The 21,255-nt window shown below is 35.9% G+C and overlaps 1 protein-coding gene across 2 annotated transcripts in view; it reads right to left on the minus strand.

The window, feature by feature from the left end:
- Window positions 1–21,255, minus strand: part of CAB39 (calcium binding protein 39) — an 84,211-nt gene that overhangs the window by 34,164 nt on the left and 28,792 nt on the right. For both annotated transcript variants that reach the window (XM_036997831.2, XM_017680069.3), the window contains exon 2: window positions 13,954–14,109. In XM_036997831.2, coding sequence (XP_036853726.1) covers window positions 13,954–14,067 — 114 coding nt within the window. In that variant the 5' untranslated portion in view covers window positions 14,068–14,109. The remainder of the gene's footprint in view (window positions 1–13,953; window positions 14,110–21,255) is intronic.

Genomic DNA, 21,255 nt, shown 5'->3' on the forward strand with positions numbered 1-21,255 from the left:
AGAACCATGGCATCTTACGCGCTGAAAGAGATGTCAGAGGTCATCTAAATCAGTAGTTTTGAAATGCTTTTGGGGCCACTGATACCCTACTCTTTATTCCTGCCTGCCACCATTTTTCAAAGTAAAAAGCTTATATAGAATCCCAATATACAAATTAGGATAAAGTAAAACTAAAGAAGTAGATGAAGGGTGAAAGAGCACCTGCAACCAGGCCTATAAAAAGGAATTACCCGCTCCTCTACAGGAACCTCTGCACATATGTATAACATTAAGCTTAAAAGCAAAACAAACACATACACTAAACACATTTTCCCTGCTCCCTACCCCCGCATTTCTAACCAAAACAAGAATCCCTGCTATAATTTATCTCATCAGAAGTACCTATTAAGCTTCTCTAGATCAGTAGGTAGCAAACTTTTTGTGGGTCTTATGGTCTCTATCACAACTACTCAACTCTGCTACTGAGGCAGGAAAACCTGGCTTTCCTGAATGGGCATGGCTGTGTTCCAATAAAACTTTATTTACAAACCCAGGTAATGGCCAAACTGGGCCATAGTTTATTGACTCATGTGCTGGGAAATATTTGGTGGGTTGAAGATAGGCCAAAGGGTATGTGAACCTAGAGTTAACTGTAGACAACCATCAAATACTCTCAATTTTCCCTCAGAAATCTAGTCTCCTATCTTGTTTCTTTTCCTTACCCTTAAGCTTTCCTTGTCACCAGAGTTCCCTTACCAAGATCATCTTATGCCATTATGTCCATCTTCCCCAAAACACTTCCAAACTCACTGCATCTCTGACTTTGAAACATGACTAGTAGGAATGTAAAGTGCGGCAGCAACTCTGGAAAACAGTTTGGTATTTTCTTATAAAACTAACCATGTACTTACCGTAAGATCCAAGAATTGCCCTCTTGGGCATTTGACCCAGAGGGATATGTTCACACAAAACATGTACAAAAGGTTTGCAGTAGCTTTATTTGTAATAGCCAAACACTGGAAACAGTCTAAGTGTCCTTTCAACAATGGAGTGGTTAAACACACTGTGGTATATCCACAGAATGGAATACTACTCAGCAATAAAAAGGAATTACTAATAGATGCATGGATCTCCTGGGAATTAAGCTGAGTGAAAAAAAGCCAACCTCAAAAGGTTACATACTATATTATTCTATTTATAAGACATTTTTTAAGTAACAAAATTACAGATTTGTTATTCTGAAATAACAAAATTATACTAATAGATTAGTGGTTGCCAGCAAGGGTTAAAACAGGGGCAGAGAAGGACATGGCTATAAAAGCAGAAAACAGGGGGCTTTGTGATGATGGAGCAGTTCTGTACCTATATTATGGTGGGGCTACAGAGAAACCACATAGGCTACATGTGATAATACTGTATAGAGCTACACACACACATATACATACCTTGTCACTGGTGAAATGTGAGTTAGACCTGTGGACTGTACTAATGTTGAGTTCCTGGTCTTGATAAAGTATATAGTTATATGAGATGTTACCACCAGGGAAAACTGGGTGAAAGGTACATGGGATCCCCTGTTTGCTTTTTTGCAACTTCCTGTGAATTAATAATTATTTAAAAATGAACATTTAAAACAACAAAACAACAAAAGATTTCATCGGCTCCCTCAGTGTCTTGTTAGGTTGTATACAAGGCTCTTTTCAATCTACCACAACCCCACACCTCCAGTCTCACTTCCCATCATTCCCCTCTATCTGGTTACCATTTTCTGAAAATGCGACCTTCAGGCTGTTTCATATTCCATTCCCTCTCACTCTGTTTGCCAAAAACCTTAATAACAAGTTCAAATGTCACTGCAAACCTACTGCTATCTCTGTACCTGTTTCTGACAGAGGCAGTAACTTTTTTTCTTAATCGTTGGTAACCATAACTTTAATTTGTAGAATAAGTATGTGTAATCCATACAGCCGTTAATTACATGGTATGAGGCAGTAACTTCTTTATGCTCACAGAACTTCATTTATATCTTCAAGGATCTCTATACTATATTATTTATATACTTATTTCCTCTACTAGATTATGAACTCCTTAAGGACAGGGACAATATTTGATTCATGTGCCCATCTATCTGTCCACAGACGTGAGGGCACTAAAATGGTCTGTGGAGTTAATGGAAGTAATTGGTTCCATGGTTATCTTTCACAAAAGAATCTCCTGCCAACTACTGTGCACACGAAACTCTGCACAAGAAAACAATGCAGATAGGAATCATTTAAAGTCACCTTTTTTAGAAACAATTTTGAAATGGTCTATTCAGCTGAATTTTCTATGCTTCTATTCACCACTAGTTTCTTAGCTGAGTTTATTATAATTTACATGTAACTAATTATTATTGAGAATACCTCAAAGAGCCAGATTTTGTGTGTGGTGGGGAGGGAACAAGCTTAAATAATTTATTATTTTGTCTTTTCTTTTACTGAGTTTCTTTATATGTACTCTCTAGCAAAAGAATAATTTTATTATATTTTATTAATTTTTAATTCAAGTATGGTTGACATACAGTATTACATTAGTTGCAGGTGTAAAACATTCTGATTTGACAGTTTATACATTATAAAATGTATATAATTGTAGTCACCACCTGTTATCATACCAAATTATCACAATATTATTGACTATATACTCTATGCTGTACTTTTCATCCCCATGACTTATTTATTTTATAACTGGAAGTCTATAACTCTTAATCCCCTTCACCTATTTTGCCCATGCTCCTACCCTATCCCATTTAGCAACCACCAGTTTGTTCTGTGTATTATAAGTCTGTTTCCGTTTTCTGTTTGTTTTGTTGCAAAAGAATCATTTTAAACAAGAGTCCTCTAAATATATACCAATCTGTATTTATTGCCTTAAATATCAATTCATTATCAATAAGGAATCTATTAAATGACCTCAGTGAGAAAAGGAAGTTCTTAAAGTAAATTAAGATAAAGGATGTGAGATGGAATTTAGAATTAAACTGAAGAATATGTCGGTGCCAAATATTTGATGAGAACAATTCTATTATCACATTAATTCCTCTATTACTTTTTTTTTAAGTCTACTCACACATACATGTGTCTCTCTACTGAAGAAAATGTCTGAGTAGTCTAAGCTGAAAGATCATGCACTAAGAAAAACCTATTAATAACCTTCTGGTGTCAAAGATTACTCTAAACAAGTTTAGTACCATGAGTCACTGTTAAATGGCTATGCTATGAAAAGGTTATTCCCTTCCCCCATCTTAAATATGCCAGCAAACTTATTCCTCTCATGAAATGTGAATATAGCTATTCAACACTGTGAAGACATGCATTCACAGCAATGAAGGGAACCAAGCACAAGCTGAGCAAGGCAGCCATACCTTCTTTCTACAGCGTGCAGTGGGCAAAGAATGTGTAAATAATCATCACATACACCAGATCTGTGTGGCTGTTAGCAATGAAAGAACAAATTCCACCCACCCCACTCTACCCCCATTTCCCATTTACCTAAAAATAAGGATGGTAAGATAAATCATTGTTTTCTAAAGGTATAAGTTTTTAAATTCTTTTTAAAAGGTGTGGTATAGTTGCTCAGGGACTAACCTAATTTGTGCTATACACAATCCTTAATATGGCAACTGTGTACCATATAAAACAAGATACCAACACATTGCAATTAAAGGAATAAACACTCAAATGTTGTATTTATCATTCTGTCTGTAACATCACAAGAAATGAATGAGAAAATGCTTTTGGGTATAATGTATAAAGCAGAAATAGATATAATTTTACCATGGGTTTGGCAGAGCTAGGAGTGAAGTCTGTCTCTAATATAATGGGTTACCTAGGAAACAATAGCTTTCTTCATGTGGACTATGAGAATCATAAGGGAAAACCATTCTGCCTCAAAATAAAATGAAGGCCTATTCTCTACCTTGCAAAACATGGGTGTTTTATCCATATGAGGATATGTCAACCACGCAAAGCTTGAATTCATTCTGTAGGACCCAAGTGGTCACCTAGCCCACACCAATGCATATCCAGAGACAGAAACTTGCTCTCTCTTAAGGAAGCTAACTCCCACCTATTATTTTTCCTAATATAAAGATGAAACTGGACTCCCTGTTTTACTACCCTTCACAGGTCTTAATTCTGCCTCCTACCACCATCTGGAACTTTTCTTTTCCTCATGAAAGATGACACCCTAAAAACATTGTAAGAGCTCTAAGGGCTCAAATTTTGTTCTCTCTCTACTTCATATCTCCTGTTCAACTATTCCTCATGGCAGAGTTTTGAATTTCCATGCCAGCCTGGTCACTCCTCTATCAACATACTCTAATTTCTCTACATCAAGTGTGGACTTGTCTACACAGAGCAAATGACCACTTTGAATTTAAATAGTGTATTTCTTTTATTGCAACCTAGGCTTTCGGTAGTCTTTCTGGGTGCTTTTAATACATGAGCTGTTCCTAGGGCAAACATGGGGTTTCTAAGCCACCTCTACCTCCGTTGTACATGGGGAGTCTTTTCTTACCCTCTTTATTGAGTTATGATTGACATACAACAAATCACACAGATTTAAGGAATACATCTGGTAAATCTGGACTTAAGTACACACTCATGAAACCACTAAAATAGTGAACATATCCATCACCACCAAGATTCCTCTCTAGTTCCCTTACTCTACCAACACCACTGACCCTCCACATCCCTGGGAATCCCAAAGCAACCACTCATCTGCTTTCTGTCACTTGGTTACCCATAGAGTTTTGTAAAAACATAATCATATATTATATATTCTTTACAGTTTGGCTTCTTTCACTCAACAGAAGCATTTTGAGATTCATTCATGTAATTGTGGATGCCAACAGTCCATTCTTTGTTATTTCGGAGTAGTACTCCATTCTATGGATATACCATCACTGGTTTATTCACACACCTGCGTTATTTTTTAAAGTTGCTATGAACACTTATGTAAAGATGTAAAATCTTTGCACGGACATATATTTCTTATTCTCTTGGGTAAAGAACTAGGAGTGGAATGGCTAGATATAAGTATAGCTTTTTAAGAAACTGCCGAACTATTTTTCAAAGTGATTCTATCATTTTATATTCTCAGAAGCAGTCCCAGTTGTTCTGCATAACCACCAATATCTGGTATAGCCAGTATTTTTTAATTTTAACCTTTCTAATAGTTATATAGTGGTATTTCATTATGGCTTTACTCTGCAATTTTCTAATGATTAATGTATCTTCAAGTGCTTATCTGGAATCTGTATATCTTCTTTGGTGAGTGTATATTCAAGTTTCTTGCCCAGTTTTTACTGGATTGTTTTCTTAGTTAAGTTTTGAGAGTTTTCTTTATATATTCTGGTTGCAATCTTTTATCAGATACATATTCTGGTTGCAAAGGTTTTTCTCTCTGTGGCTTATCTTTTTATTCTTTCAACAGTGTCCTCTGAAGAGAAGGTTTTAATGTTAGTAAATTCCAATTCATTAATTTGTTCTTGTTTGGAGTATCCTTTTTCTTCTAGAAGCTTTATAATTTTAGGTTTTACAGTAAGCTGTCTGATCTATTTTAACTTTTATATGCAGTATGAGGTATGGGTCCACCTTTTTTTTTCTTTTGGTGTATGTGGCTATTAAATTGTTTCAGCACCAATTGTTGAAACAACTACCCTTTCTCCATTAAATTGTATTTTCTCTTCTGTAAAAATTTTCCATACATGTGCAAGTGTTTTTCTGCATTGTTTACACATTCATTTATCTATCTTTATGTCAATGCCACACTGTTTTGATTACTGCAGCTTTATAATTGTTAAAATCACATGGTGTGAACCCTTCAGCTTTGTTTCTGTTCCAACTTGTTTTGATTATTCTAGGTCTTTGCATTTCTATATAAATTTTAGGACCAGCTTATTAATTTCTATAAAAAAGTCTGCTGAGATAGAAATAAATCTATAAATCAATTTGGGGAGAACTGCCATTTTAACAATATTGAGTCTTCCAATCCACAAACAAGGTGTATCTCTCATTTATTTAAGCCTTTATTTCTTAGAAATGTTTTATAGCTTTCAGTGTACAGGTCTTTAACTTCTGTCAAATTATCTGTTTCATATTTTTAAATACTACTCCAAATTTATTATTTTTTTTGAAGCAGAGTGAAAGTTTTATTTAAGGTTACTTAGAGAAGTGCAGCAGGCAACCTCAGCAAGGAGAGGCACCTTGAAAGGTTTGGAGAGACAAAGTTTAAGCTTAAAAGGTTAAGCACTTAGAAAGTGCAGGCGACCTCAGAGAAAGGAGTGTCCAAATTTATTTTTTTGAACTTCAATTTTAGGTTTTTCATTGCTACTATACAGAAATACAAGTGCTCTTTATATATTGATGCTGTAACCTGTGACCTTGCTGAATTCACATTAGTTCTACTAGCTTCTTTATAGATTCCTTCAGCTTTTCTATATGGATAATCATGTCATTCACAAAGACAGTTTTACTTCTTCCTTTTCAGGCCTTTTATTTCTTTTTCTTGCCTAACTGCAGAGGCTAGAACCTCCAAGTACACAGTTAAATACAAGTGGTCAGAGTAGATATTCCTATCTTATCCTTGCTCTTAGAGGTATTTGATTCAGCCTTTCACTATTTTGTATAATGCTAGCTGCATAGTTTTTTATTAGATGTTCTTTATTTAGGTTGAGGAAGTTCTCTTCCATTACTAGGTTTGCTGAGAGTTTCTATTAGGAATGGAGGCTGGTCTCTTTTACGGTGGGGAGGGGGATTTACTGATATGTAATCTGTCAATATAAATGAATTACATTGACTGAATTTTGAATGTTAAACAAGCCCTGCATTCTGGGAATAAATTCCACTTGGTATTGATGTATCCTACTGTGAAAATTCAGTTTGCTAAAATTTATTTAGAACTTATACATTTATGTTTGTGAGAGGGTATCAGTCTATAGTTTTCTTGTAACATCTTTGGTTTTGGTACCAGAATAATCTTGGCTTCACAAGTTTGAGTTAAGAACTATTCTTTCCTCCTACATTTTCTGGAACAGTTTCTGTAGAAATTGTATTATATCTTCCTGAAATGCTTAGTAGAAATCTATAGTGAAACCATCTGTGCCTTGCTTTTAATTTGTGGGAAAATCATTGACTAAATTTTGAATTACTTTAATACATATAGGCCTACTAAGGTTATCTATTTTATTCTTGAGTAAGTGTGGGCAATTTCTATCTTTCCAAGAATCTCCCCATTTCATCTGAGTTGTCAAGTTTACTGGCATAAAGTTGTTCATAGTATTCCCTTATTACCATCCTTTAATTATCTGTAGACTCTGTAGTGATATCAATTCTTTCATTCCAGACACTGGTAATCTATCTTTTCTCCTCCTCTCCTGATAAGTCTTAACTAGAGTTTATCAATTTTATTCATCTTCTCAAAGAACCAGGTTTTGTTTTGTTTTGTTTTTTTCCCTTAGTTTTTATTTAACTGATTTCTGCTTTGATTTCCTTTCTCCTTACTCTGTGTTTAATTTGCTTTTTCTATTTTCTTAAGGTAGAAGCTAAGACTTACCTCTTTTCTAATACATGCATTTAGTGCTATAAAATTTCCTCAAGTAATGCTTTAGCAACATCTCACTAATTTGGTATGTTGTATTTTCATTTTTATTCCACTCAAGTAACTGATTTCTTCTTTGATCCATGAGCTATTTAGAAGTATGATATCTAGTGTGCAAATATTTTGGAATGTTTCCAAGGCTCTTTCTGTTTTGATGTCTGACTTAATTACACTGTAGTCATAGAACATACGTTACATAAATTTATCCTTTTAAATATATTGAAACTTCTTTTAAGGCCGAGATTATGGTCTAAATTTACTAAATATGTTCCATGTATACTTCAAAAGGGTGTAGGAGAGTTCTGCTATGTTGGGTGGAGTGATCTACAAATGTCCATCAGGTCAAATTGGTTGATTGTTTCATTCTGGTTTACCAGAAAATACTTGATTTTATACCTACGTGTTCTATCAATTACTAAAGTGTATTGAAATCTCCAAAGATAGTTGTGGATTTGACTGTTTCATCTTGTAGTTTATCAATTTTTGCTTTATTTTAAAGCTCTGCTATTAGATGTATATACAGGATTGTTATGTCTCTTGGATTAATTCCTATTTTATCATGAAATAATTTTATCCTTGATAATATTCTTCTAACATCTATTTTTGTCTGATATTAATATAGCTATTCCTGCTTTCTTTTGACAGGTGTTAATGTGGTGTATCCTTTTCTATCCTTGTACTTGTAACCTAAGTATGTCATTACTGTTAAAGAGCATTTCTTATAGGTGCATATAGTTAGGGCTTTTTCATCCAATCTGACAATCTCTGCCTTTTAATTGGGTGTTGAGACCATTTATATTTAATGTGATTATTGTCTTGCTATTTGTCTTCCATTTGTCCCATCTGTTCTTTAATCCCCCCTTTTCTTCTTTTTCTGCCTTCTTTTAGTTTAAACAAGCATTTTCAATGATTCTGCTTATTTTTTCCTTTGGCATCTAATCTTTCTTCTTAAGGTCTTAGTATAGAGCCATACTTTAATCTGTATTGCACTTTATGAGTTAAGGTCATGTCCTTCCTCCAACCTCTGCCCCACCACCCCTAGCTCACTGACCCTTCTTTGGTACTGGATTCTGTCACCTACAGAGTTTACTATGCTTCTCCAATTTTTGTCATTCACAAACTCTGCTAATTAATCCCTTTAATTATCTTCATATAAATCAAAATTATAAACATCAAACAGTTCAGAGTTGAGGACACTGTCCAGCAAGAGATCACTGGAAAACTGCCTAGAAGCTCTGAGTGATCCACTAATAAGATCCATTGAGTATAATTATTCATTCATCATGAAAAATTTCCTCTGAGTATCTTGACTTATAGGGTAAGATAATTAATGAACACAAAACTATATGGAAGAAACTAGGGCCAACAGAATAGATCTCTTGAGAAAGGTAATTTATCTCACAACTTCTGTGGCTGGTAGCACTTTTTAAAAAGGGAATGTAACATGTAGCTACCATCATAAAATCCAGAATACACCTGGCTATGATAACTCTTAATAGCCACAAACTCAACATACAAACTGTTAACAATACTCAGTAATACCTGTTTTATACTATACAGTAAGAATTAAAAGTTCAGAAGAGTCACAAGGCAACAGTGCTTTGTGTTGACTCTATATTCCTTTTCAACAAATACAACTAATTATTGAGCTCTGTCTTTGGAAGGCTTATATTCAAATGTGGGAAGAAATAGTAAACAAATATTATTAAGTATATTAAAGATGTTAAGTGCTCTACAGTTAAATAGAGCAGGATTAGAGGGAAACAGGAATGCCAGAGGGCAGGGATACATTTTATAGGAGGTTGGGTGAAAAGTGGCACTTCAGCAGACTTAAAGATGATAAGGGAGCAAGCAAAGCAGAGAGCTGGGGGAAAACATTCTAGGCAAAGGGACCAGCCAAATGCAAAGTCCTAAAGGCAGGAGTATGACTGGAGTATATGAGGAGAGGAAGCCAAAATGGAGCGAGTATTAGGAGAAGGAGCCATTGAAGTCATGTGTCTGACTGTCCACAGCAAAGGTGGGCATTTAATTTTCTGTAAGAGGACAGACTGTAAATATTTTAAGCTTTGCAGGCCACTTAAGATCTCTATTACATATTCTTCTTTGTTTTCTAGTTTAATCAAATCAACGCTTTAAAAAGGTAAAAACCATTCTTAGCTCATTAGCCTTACAGAAACAGGCCTAGGCAGAATTTGGTCTGTAAAACTTACTCCAGGCCCTTGAAAGGACTTTGGCTTTTACTCTAAGGAAAATACTATTTGACTCATTTTGAAAGAATCGCTACGGCTGTAGGGAGGAAATTCCAATTATTAGGACACTGCAGTAATCCAGAGCAGAGATAATGGTAGCTCAGACAAGGGTGGTAACCAGGAAAATAAGGAGACGTGGTTAGATTCTGGCTTTTACATTTTTCCCTCCTCTCCAGATAAAGTGGATGGATATGCTCACGAATTGGATTCGCGAGGTGTGAAAGGAGTCATGGGTGACTCAGTACTTTTGGCCTGAACAACCAGAAGAGCATTTTATTTATTACCCATGATTGGGAAGACTGGGAGCGGATGTATAAAGTGTGTGTTTTGTTTCAAAATAAAGTAGAATTCATATTCCTCAAGTCCCACCACAACTTTGTAGCTATTTTATTTATTCTTCCAGAACTTCAGAATCATTTTTTTTGTAAAGTTACAAAAAGATCCTGTTGTGATTTAATGGAACTGCTCTAAGTGTAAAAATTAACTTGTGAAGAAATGGCTTCTTAACTATCTTCCATTCTATAAACATGGACCAGGTATTCTCTTTTGCCTCTGAATAAAGTTTTACAGTTTTCTTCCTATAAGTTCTCTGTACTTCCTATGAAAGTATTCCCAGACATTGTATACTTTTTTGTTGCTACTGTAAATGTTAAAAAAAATTTCTGGATAGTTTCGACCGGATTTTAGGGAAAATATGAAATTTGTTTACTTAGCTGTTGTACTGAACTCTTATTTTTGCATTGATTCTCTTATGTTTTGTTAAGATATATAACTATTTCAACACTGTGATTTTTTCCAGTATATATTTGCAACTGCTATATTTTTTATATCTAAACCATTCCTTTACGCATTGGCTAGAATTTCTAAAACACAAGTCATAGCAAGCACTCTGGTTTTAATGGGGCTTCCTTCAAGTTTTCAGTCTTGAGTATGATGTCAAAATTGTTTTACATGGTTTTTAATCTAGTGATTACGTTTTCATCTCTTGTTTTCAAGTCTCTTCATTTTCTTCAGGTCTCAGTTCCCTCTTCTTTGCCATATGCATTAGTTGCTAATTTCTTCTGAATCTTCATAAGAAAGTGAATAAGAAATTTCAGGGTTTTCCTCCCTATTCTTAATCTATTTCAGAGTAAGTGATTTGCATGGATTGCTCTTCAGAGCTGTCTGTTCCTTTCTTTTGAAATGAAATTTATTCTTCATAAATTTAACTATCTTGCTGTTTGTCCTAATTGCAGGTGTATTTTTGTAGGTTTAGAGCAGTTTTCAACCTTGGCGTTACTGACATTTTGGGCCAGATAATTCTTTGTTGTGGGGGCTGTCTCATGTTTAGCACCATCTTTGGACTCTACTAACTAGATGCCAGTAGAGCTATCTACTGTTATATAACCAATACTCCATTGGGGTATACAACCAACAATGTTTCCAGACACTGTCAAATGTTCCAGTGGAGGGCAAAACTGCCCCCAACTGGAAACCAATGATTTAGTTAAGTAGATGGTATGGATTCTAACAGAGATTAAAATTGCTTTCTGTCATTACAGAGTCATGTCCAATGCCACCTCCTCAATGAGACTTCCCCGTATTACCTATCTACATTAGGACTCCGCCTACTCACACACATACCTTCCATTAAATATCACAGTAGATTTCAATACGTAGACCCTTTCAAGGAGTCCATAAGGTCAAAACTGTTTTCATATCAATACTAACACATGCTTTGCCTTTTTCCACTGTACTGCCATTTGCACTGATGGTGCTGATGCCTTAGGTCAAGTCAAGGCAGCGTCAACAGACTATACTAGCCATCACGGTAGTCTTCATCACCATGTACTCCATTAAAAAAAAAAAAAGCAGTTTCACTTAAGAATGTCATGAGGAAACAGAAAAAGATACCCATTTTATTAAATTATGACTTGTGTGCACACACACATCTGTTTTAACATTTAGTGTCATAAACAGGAAGTACGTATACAACACCTTCTGCCCTTACTGAGATACAACTGGGGGTCTTAAGGAAAAGTAGTTGTATGACTATTTGAGCTATGTGCTAAATAAGCTGTTTTTTTAATGGAACATCATTTTTACTTGAAAGAAAAACTGACACATTATCAGCCTTGAATATTTGGCAGACATTTTCTTGAAAATGAATGAAGTGGACCTGTCACTTTAAGGAAAACAACGAACAGTATTTGTTGCCAAATTTGAATTTTGAAATTTGAATGCAACATGAGTAAGTCTGATCACTTTCCAATTCTTAGACTTTTCTGATGAAATCAGTGGTGATATTTTAAAATGTGAATGTTTGATAATGTATTGGTAGATGTGTATAAGTCGGTGATCCAATACTTTCTAAATGATCAATGCATGTTAAAAATCATGCATTAATAAGTGATCTTTTCAAAGTGCAGAGCATGAAAAGTTCACTCATAGAGTCTATCACAACCAAAATTATTAACTGTCATATTTTGGTGTGGTGTTAAAAAATATTCAAAATTATCTGAAAGGCTATTAAAATATTCCTCCCCTTTCCAACTATATACATCTGTATGAGGCCAGATTTTCTTTATATAGTTCAACCAAAATAACAAATGACAGCAGACTGAAAGGGAACAATGTGAGAATATAGCTATCTTCTGCTAAGTCAGACATTTTTAAAAGAAGTTTTTTCTTACTATTAGTATCCATCTACTTTTCTTACTATAGGTATACAAGAAGTTTTCTAGAATTTCCATGGGAGATCTAAAGTAAAGTTGAATTATAAACAAACTTACTAATTATAGACTGCTTTACGACAGAAAGATAGTACTAACTCAGTAGCCTGTAATTATAAATCTTAATCCATGACTTTGGACTACTTTTTCCTTGTCAGAACACAGGTACACTACAGAGTCTTAGATTTAAAAAGATGGTAGCAGTTAAGCAATCTAATTTTCAACCCAAAACAGCAAACAATCTCCTTAAATAAAAGCTAGGGTGAAAAAATGATGCCCCAATCAAACACTCATTCAATAAATACCAGGCATCCAGTGTCTCAGAGTCAGGTACTAGAGAGATCACAGGTGGTCTAAAAATGACACATGGATCAAAGAGCTCATGGGCTAGTAAAGGAGACAAAAATATAACACAAATAAAATCATGTTGAACATGCCAGCAGTCCTGGCATTTCCAAAGGAGATGGCCAATGGGTAGGGATTTATTCGGGGGCAGGTGAGGCAGGAGAGGAGTATTCTGGGAAGCCATCTAGGAAAAGAAAGGAAAATGGTAATTCTGAAAGATAAATGGGGCTGGGTGGAAATGGGATGCGGGTAAGACAAAGGCATTAAAAACAGGATAGCTGATTATTTGCTTTAGTTGCTTTAAATGAACAGAAGCAAGCTGAGATTGCTAGAGCATACACAGTAAGGGAGAGAGGGATTCAAATTCACCTAGAGAAGCAGAGACCAGGTCACAAAGGGTCTTGCGTGCCATGTGAAGAGACTGCACTCAAGGTTTAAAGCAGGCAATGTATTCTAGAAAGAGCAGGAAGGAGGCTACTGCTAATGTCCATAAGGATCTTTGCCAAGTAGGAATGGAAGTCATGGTCAATTCATACACCCCTTAGGAAGAAGGGAGTCATACTACTTAGTGAAAGATGCTGTTTTAGAGAGAGGGGGAAGAAGGTTGGGATGAAAGTCAGGTTTTGGACCATGGTGCCTGGGTAGAGGGAGATACTCGTCATGGGTACAGAGAACAGAAAACCAGGAGAGGTTATCTCCCCAGGAAGACTACCAGTGGAAACACTGATTTCAGGAAGCAGGTAAACCACTTCAAGAATGGAAAAAAAAAAAACAAACCCCAAATTTAAATAAACTTGAAAACCTCAAATGAAAAAAGCAAAAAAGCTGGAAGTTTATTTGTTAGATGACAGTACAGGAGAAAATGTGGTTAAGCTGCAGCAAATACCACTTTAGGACTGTACTTTAAGAACACAAAATAAATCCAAATTGGGATTTGATTAATGTTTTTTAAAAATTCACTTCAAAATTTGCCTTACATTTGCTCCTAATCAAAAGACTAAAAATATAAAATAAAGCCAAATACATACTTTTTCTGCTTTTTTGTCAGAAATGTCTTGCTTTTCCAGAACGGCCATGCTCTCCTTCAGGTTCTTCACAATGTCTGCTGGAGATTTGTGAGACTTCCCAAAAGGGAACGGCATGGCGGCAGCGACAGGCGCCTCACTGCACTCTGCCTGCTTTACCTGGGGACACAACACAAGGCACCACTGAGAAGAAGGAGGGTCACCAGAGGGCATACTGTCTAAATCCTAATCTGTAAAGAAAATCAGTGTTTGAGAAAGTCATTTTATGTGACTTTTTAAATCAGGATGGATTGGGAAACCCACAAATATATGAATGAGAGCGATGAAAATACAGACCTCTCAGGATTATAGAACACTTTTTACTTTTCACAGCAGCTTTTTTATCACCTGCTTTCCTAACTACCCATTTGAGGAGGGACATGTTGGTGCTGATGATGTAAGGCAACCAGTATTGCCAGGCCACATGCTCAGCACTTTAATTCATCATCTCATGGGATCTTTTCAAACAATTCCCTGAGGGACATTATTATTCCCATTTATAAGTGAAGTTCAACAAGGTTAATAAACTGCTTCGAAGTACCAAGTGGTAAAACCAGCTCAAGCTCAGGTCTTTCTTGATCCAAAGTGTCCTTAATCACCACACTATACCTCCAATTAATAGGCACCTCTATTTTACAGCTGAGGAAACTGAGACATAAGTTAGTTAAGGAGCTTAGCCGAACAGCACTAGCACACATGACTAGCACTATCTTGGTCCCTACAGAGGCTCCAGTGCTCATGCTGCCTCCCCCCACATCCTGGATGGGCACACACCTTCTCAGCACACCCATTCTCCTTTTCAGTCAGTCACGGGGTCTCCAAGCGGGAGAGAACCTTGGATGGAGCCTTGGCCCAATCTCCCATCAGATCCTCAAATCCCTTTAAGTGACAGTTTCAACATTTGGATATGACTACCTCCTATGAGGGAACTCACTGGACAAAACCCTGGTGATAATGAACTTCTGGAAGTTCTTAATTTTTTTGTGGGGAGTAGAAAGCAACATTTCAACCACATAAACCACAATATTACATCATGCATAAGGAGAAAGGACATCAACTATTCCAAGAAGTCACCATGAAAAACAAAGTACACAAGACAATGGAAAATAACTTGGGAACATGTCAGAAGTTACAATTTCTTTCACTAAATAAACTAAAAGAAGTTATACTCATAGGCATTAAACAGCCTCAGACACTAAAGATAACAGCTTTGAGAAGACCACTTAGATAAGTGATGTTCAAACTGGGAGTTCCAAACTCCCCTGGTGCTCACCACCCACCTCCACTAAAGCAGGGAGAGGTGGGTCTCAGATACCCCAACCCTACTTTGTTTTTCCTGCCTTTGCCAACATAAAACATCTCCGTTGCACAGCAACATAACAGTTCTTTTGAACTTTGCCTGACTTTATTTGAAAAGAGTATATGAGTTTTTTCTCTACAGTTTGAGATACAGTGACCTGCTTATCTGTTTATAAGCAAACATTTAGGGAAAGAGCATGCAAATGAATGCTAATGTGAAAGCTACGATTAAATCATGAACAGGTAATGTTACTGCTTGACATATTTTGACATTTGTTCTGATCAATCTCTATGCCCAAATATTATATATATACATATCACCTTCTGTCACCTTGCAAATCCTTTTTTGATTAAATTAAAACCTTACTTAACCAAAGGGAAATGTCCTCAGACACAGGTTCTTAAATTCAAAGGCACATAAATTTACTTCTAAATATCTTTTCTATTACAAGTTGGGATCAAATATAGGTAAGTCATTCCCAAGTGGCTGTTATATTATCTCTCTGATTACCTGGCTAGATGAGACACAATTCCTGTATCATTCTTTTCCATTACTTTTCTCTTTTTAACCTTTTCTTAAAGGGAGGTGGGCAGTAATGCAGGTTGCATTTCCATAAACACAGTGGATTCACACTCACAATAAGTCCTCTGAAAATACATTTTCTCCTAGTTGTACTCTGCGAATAATAGCTGTGATGCTACAAGTAAATGCTGGGTGGAGGGTGGGAATGTTTAATGGTATTTTGCAGGAAGTGTTATGGTGCTATGCAACAGAGATATTTTCAGCTCTGGCTCAATGGTGGAAGAAGTGACTTTCTAGGGCAAAGGGTTTTAAGAAGTCCTACCACACACCAAATACTGGTCATAGAAGAAAAGAGTACAGCTGCTAGAGAGAATACATAGATAAAAGGCTTGTGTGACAGAAAGGGGAGACATGGTACATTCATTCCTCTTAATTAGTACACTAGGCAGCAAAGAGTTTGCAGAACATACAAATGAAAAAGCCTGTACTTTGAGGAAATACAGATAGTAACAGTACCCTAAACAAGCAGGTTTCATCCCCAGGATTCATCACAGTGGTGAAATTATTTATGACTTCTTCATGTTTTCTCTCTCTGCCTTCCTCCGTTTCTCACACACACACACATCTTTTATGATGTATTATTTAAAAAATAGAGTTAAAATATATTGAGTATAAAAATAAGTAAGAACTATATAAATGACTTTATTATAAAACACAAATAACAAAAGAACTAGATAGTTCTTAAAGCATGACTGCAGTAATTTTACAAAATCTTTCTTTCATTTGTGTCCTCAGATTCATCAGTTCTTACACAATTGTCCAAGATTCTGGGGGGAAGGAGGCAAGGAAAAAAATACCCCTTAAAACTTCTACATTTGAATTTGGTTATGTCTAAGCCTGCATGTATTAAGCTTAAATATACTAATATTGTGCGCCACTCAGTGATCCAACTTTTTAAATAATTAATTGAAAACAGAGTTTAAAATTTATGAATAATTCTTACACAGACAACGCATGTACCTAGAACACTGCTAAAAGGCTAAGAGTAATGCTTTAGGAAACAATATTTTCAAAAAGCATGTTAGATTTATATGCATAGAGCTACTAAGTATTCATTGCGTTACTGAATTTACAATGAGTAGAATACAGAAAACAACTGTAGCTATTGAAGCAAATGTTACAAGTACTATGGTGAAATCATGGATGTGTCATGTAAGTATGCTCACTAAAGATGCAGAGAAAAGATACCAGAACAACTGGTCAAAAGAGCTGAAAGTGGGACCCCTCTGGGGAGCAGAAAAAGGGCAGAGGACTGGTATTCCTTCTTACAAGCCTTTTTTTGTAACAATTTGCCTCCTTCAACTATACACATGTTGAATTTTGATAAACATAAAAACTAAGTTTAAAGAAATCAATGAATAATATAAAACAATCTATCCTTAATACATATAAAGTACTATTCATAAAACATTTGCATGGAAGGCTGAATGACAGAGAAAAGTATAAAGCTGCCACATATACTAATCCAACTAATCCTGAAAGTTAAACAGAGCCAATAGAACCACTTGTGTTTTTCAAACTTTGATCATGATCTGTAATTAAGAAACTATTTAATATAGTGCACACACATACACACAAAGCTAAAACTGATATTTCTTATTTTAAAAAAATACTGATGATTAAACAGATTTCATGAATCGAATTAACTTTACTGATAATAAAGAGGGAATGAAGATTTGGAATCCACAAATTTCAGTATAAAGAGTTGAATCTAATGCTTCAACTCTTCCTTCAGTCTCGTAACATCAAGCCTTAATCACAAGAAACAGAAGTTAATCCCTTCATAGAACAACATATCACTTCCCAACAATGCTTCAATGATAGCAAAGGCCCACTATGAGCCGACTGCAGCCCACACTGCTTTCTCCCAGGAGGGAGGCAGTGCCTTCAAAAGGGTCTGGTCCACCATCAAGCAGTACTATTCAAAGTGCTCTGTGACCCTGAAGGATGTGAAACACACAGACACATGTCTTGAGTTTTGTAACTGATAATCCTAAGAGTATACAGATGCCCAAGCTGGAAGTAACAATGGTTACACAAGGGTTAAGACGGTTAAAAGACGACATTCACCGTAACCATCAGCCTACCTTTCTCATTTTCCCCTTTCCTCCTTTACCTGCAGCAGTATTTCATTATAAGCAGCAGTACTTCATTATAAGCATTTGAGGGAATTTTACAAAAAATAACAGGTCCACTGATGTAAGTCCTTCAGTAACTTTACACTGCCCTTATTTAAAAAAATCCAAATTCCTTACCATGGTCCTCTAGACTCTTTCCATTGTCCACTTGTAGCACAGTCCTCCAGCCTTTATCAGAGGTCCACTGACAAAGATGTCCTTTCTGCTCCTTGAATATGCCAACTACTTTCTAAGCTAGAGTACTACATTTACAAATATGGTAAAAATCTTAATTTTTAAATCTAGATGTTGGGTGTATAGGTTGTCATTGTTACTCAACTTTTCAGTATGTTCAAACTTTTTCTTAATAGTGTTTTAAAACTACTTAAACTATGTTTTGAACACAACTACAGTTTGTGAAGGAAATGGACAAAAGCACATATTATAACTTAAAAAATTCATTTAGGTTTTAATACATTAATTCCTCCTAACCCCCATTCCTTAAAAAAAAAAATTCCTGTCATAATAAATTTTGGCAGGGTTCTTTGGGCTGAGCCAAAATTACTACTGTAACTGGGACAAAGTCAGCCACTGTTAGGATTCAAAGCTGGCTCCTGATGATCAACTGTGGTATATGTTTGAATCCTCAAGATTAAAAAAAAAGAAAAAGTTTTGGAGGAGAAACTTAACTTGAAAATTTGAGGGGAGAGGGGAAGAAGTGGGGGGATATTTAATATACTACTTTTATATTAAATTAACATTTATGGAATTGTATGCTAAATCTGCATGAACATGCAGCATGGAACACCCATTAGCTTTCTTGCATTGCTCTCCCCTAGATGGGTTCCTCTCTCTCTCCAAATACTCTCTGCATTTAATTAAATGACTCATCTTTGCTCCAGTGTTGATGTCCTTCAAGTTTCCACCCTTGGCTGTCTTCTTACCCCACATTCTCTGAGTGATCTCATCTACCCATGGTTTCAACAACCTGAACTCTACCTTCTGTTTCAAACAATTAGCTTACATTTCCAACTCCTGTTTCCTGTAAGGGATCTTCCAGGCAACTCAAACCTCATCCCCAAGTCCTGCTTCTTCTTCTAAGTTTCCCTTCACAGTGAGTGACTGGACACCCGATCATAAAACATGGTCGTCATATCAGACTCTTTCTACTTGTTAACTCTTCCATATATAATCAGTTCACAATTTCAGTCAGTTCTATTTTCTAAACCTCTCTATCCCTACAGATGTTAAGTGTAGACCTTCACTATTCTGCACATAGGGCAGTGGTTGTCAATGAGGGCAATATTACCCCTAGGGCGTCTGTTTTGGGAAATTTGGTTGTCACAGTGATTGGGACATTTACTGACCATTGAAATCATAAAAATAAAAAATACATAAAAAGATTGTTTTGTTGTGTTGTTGTTGTTTACATAAGCATAGCCTTTGACTAGCTTCTATATCCTTGGGGGGCTGGGCTGGGGGTCAGAATAATGAAGTCTTTCTATCTACCCCTGTAGCTATATCCATCACTGAGAATTTAACTTCTAGCTTTTAAGTAATGGTTACACTGTTCATTATGCAAAATTCAAATGTAAAGGTCTACACAAGGGAAAGAGTGAAAATCACCTGCAAGGCCTATAGAAAATCACAGCTGGGATTAACAGTTGGCTATACGTCCTCCTGTTTATTACTTGCTCCGTATTTGTGGTCTTTTGCAATGGGAGTCTACTCTCTTCTCCAAAACATCATCAGATGGAGACCAGATGATACTAGAAATGGTCACTTCCATCTTACAAGGCACAAAAACCTCAAATCACATTAATACTCTCAAAAGTACAACGCTCCACCCCAACAAAATGCTGTAGAACATACATGACACCTACTGGGAAAATAAAAGTTGGATATTACTAAATTCAGTCGTGTTAGATACTGCCCTTTTTAGGCAATCTGATTGCTTTTGGCTTGTGCAACACATTCTTAATTCTGTATCTCTATTCACCCATGTACTTAATGCTGAGAAATGGTCAAATGATCCATAAGCCACTAGTTGGGATATTCATTCATTCAAATACTAACTGTACAGTCACTATATGCCATAAATTAGACGCATCAAGAGTGCCTGCTCTCAAGAAAACAACATTCTGGTGTGTATGATGGGGGTGTATGTGTTCAGAGACAATGAAAAGCTGCTGAATGACAACAAATTCCCAGACGGTTAAGTTCACAGTACTCTACACTAATATTATCTATTAGATCTGATTCATAAACTTGGTGGTTAAATGCAAAAATGGCAAACAAAACCCCTCCACATACAATAAGATTGTTGCACATAAGGACTATAAAGGTACTTAATTAAGCAGTCACAGAAAGTGTGAAATGTTGTACCCACCTGAACCCATTTTTTACATAGGGTCTCTGAGACCTAATTTCTGCTTCTAGGATTAATGTTACGTAATTGAAATAAATTCTGAGTATCTACAATATGCCAGATAATGTATTATGAGCTAGACTACCAATATAGTAGTGCAGGGCAATTATGTACTGCACAGTATTTAATTACATGGGTTTTAAAGATAATCTGAGTTCAAATCTTGAATTTACCACGTCTTAGCAGAGGTAGCCTTTTCTAGCCCCCCTTTCCTCATCTCTAAAACAAGAAAAACAATAGCTACCTTAGAACTTGGTATAAGAACTATATATATTTGAAGTGCTTACCACAACATCTGCATATGCTAGTATCTGAATATAGTAGTAAAGGACAGTTATATGGGTCTTCCAAAATCTGAATTGTGACTATTATTTCCATGACCAAAATGGCTTAAAAAAAAAAGATATCTACAGACTGGATAGCAATTAAAATGAGTGATCTTATCACTTTTAAACCTGAATCAAAAAGGTTTGATTTAGCTTTTGGATGGATATGATACTTGCCCTTCTTAGCTAAAACGTAATGACTTAGCTCCATTAAAACCATGAGTAACTTTTAGAAGCAGTTGACTTTTGGTTAACTATTAAAGCTAGCGAACACATAGCTCTTCATTAACTATGTCAAACCCAAAATTAAGTGTTCAAGAGCATTTAAGACTTTGAAGTGTATTTCACAAATAATGTATCTTGACCAGACAGACTTTCAGGGGCCAGATGTTTCAACACCTGAAATTCTGCACGTGTCAAAATGACATTCTTTTGTAGCCTAGATGGTAAACCAGGTGGCTGTAGTGGTGGTAACAGTAGCAGTGTTTAATAAATGTAAGATCTCTCTTCTTA

Source organism: Manis javanica, chromosome 12 (assembly GCF_040802235.1).
Source record: "Manis javanica isolate MJ-LG chromosome 12, MJ_LKY, whole genome shotgun sequence".
Taxonomy (NCBI): Eukaryota; Metazoa; Chordata; class Mammalia; order Pholidota; family Manidae; genus Manis; species Manis javanica.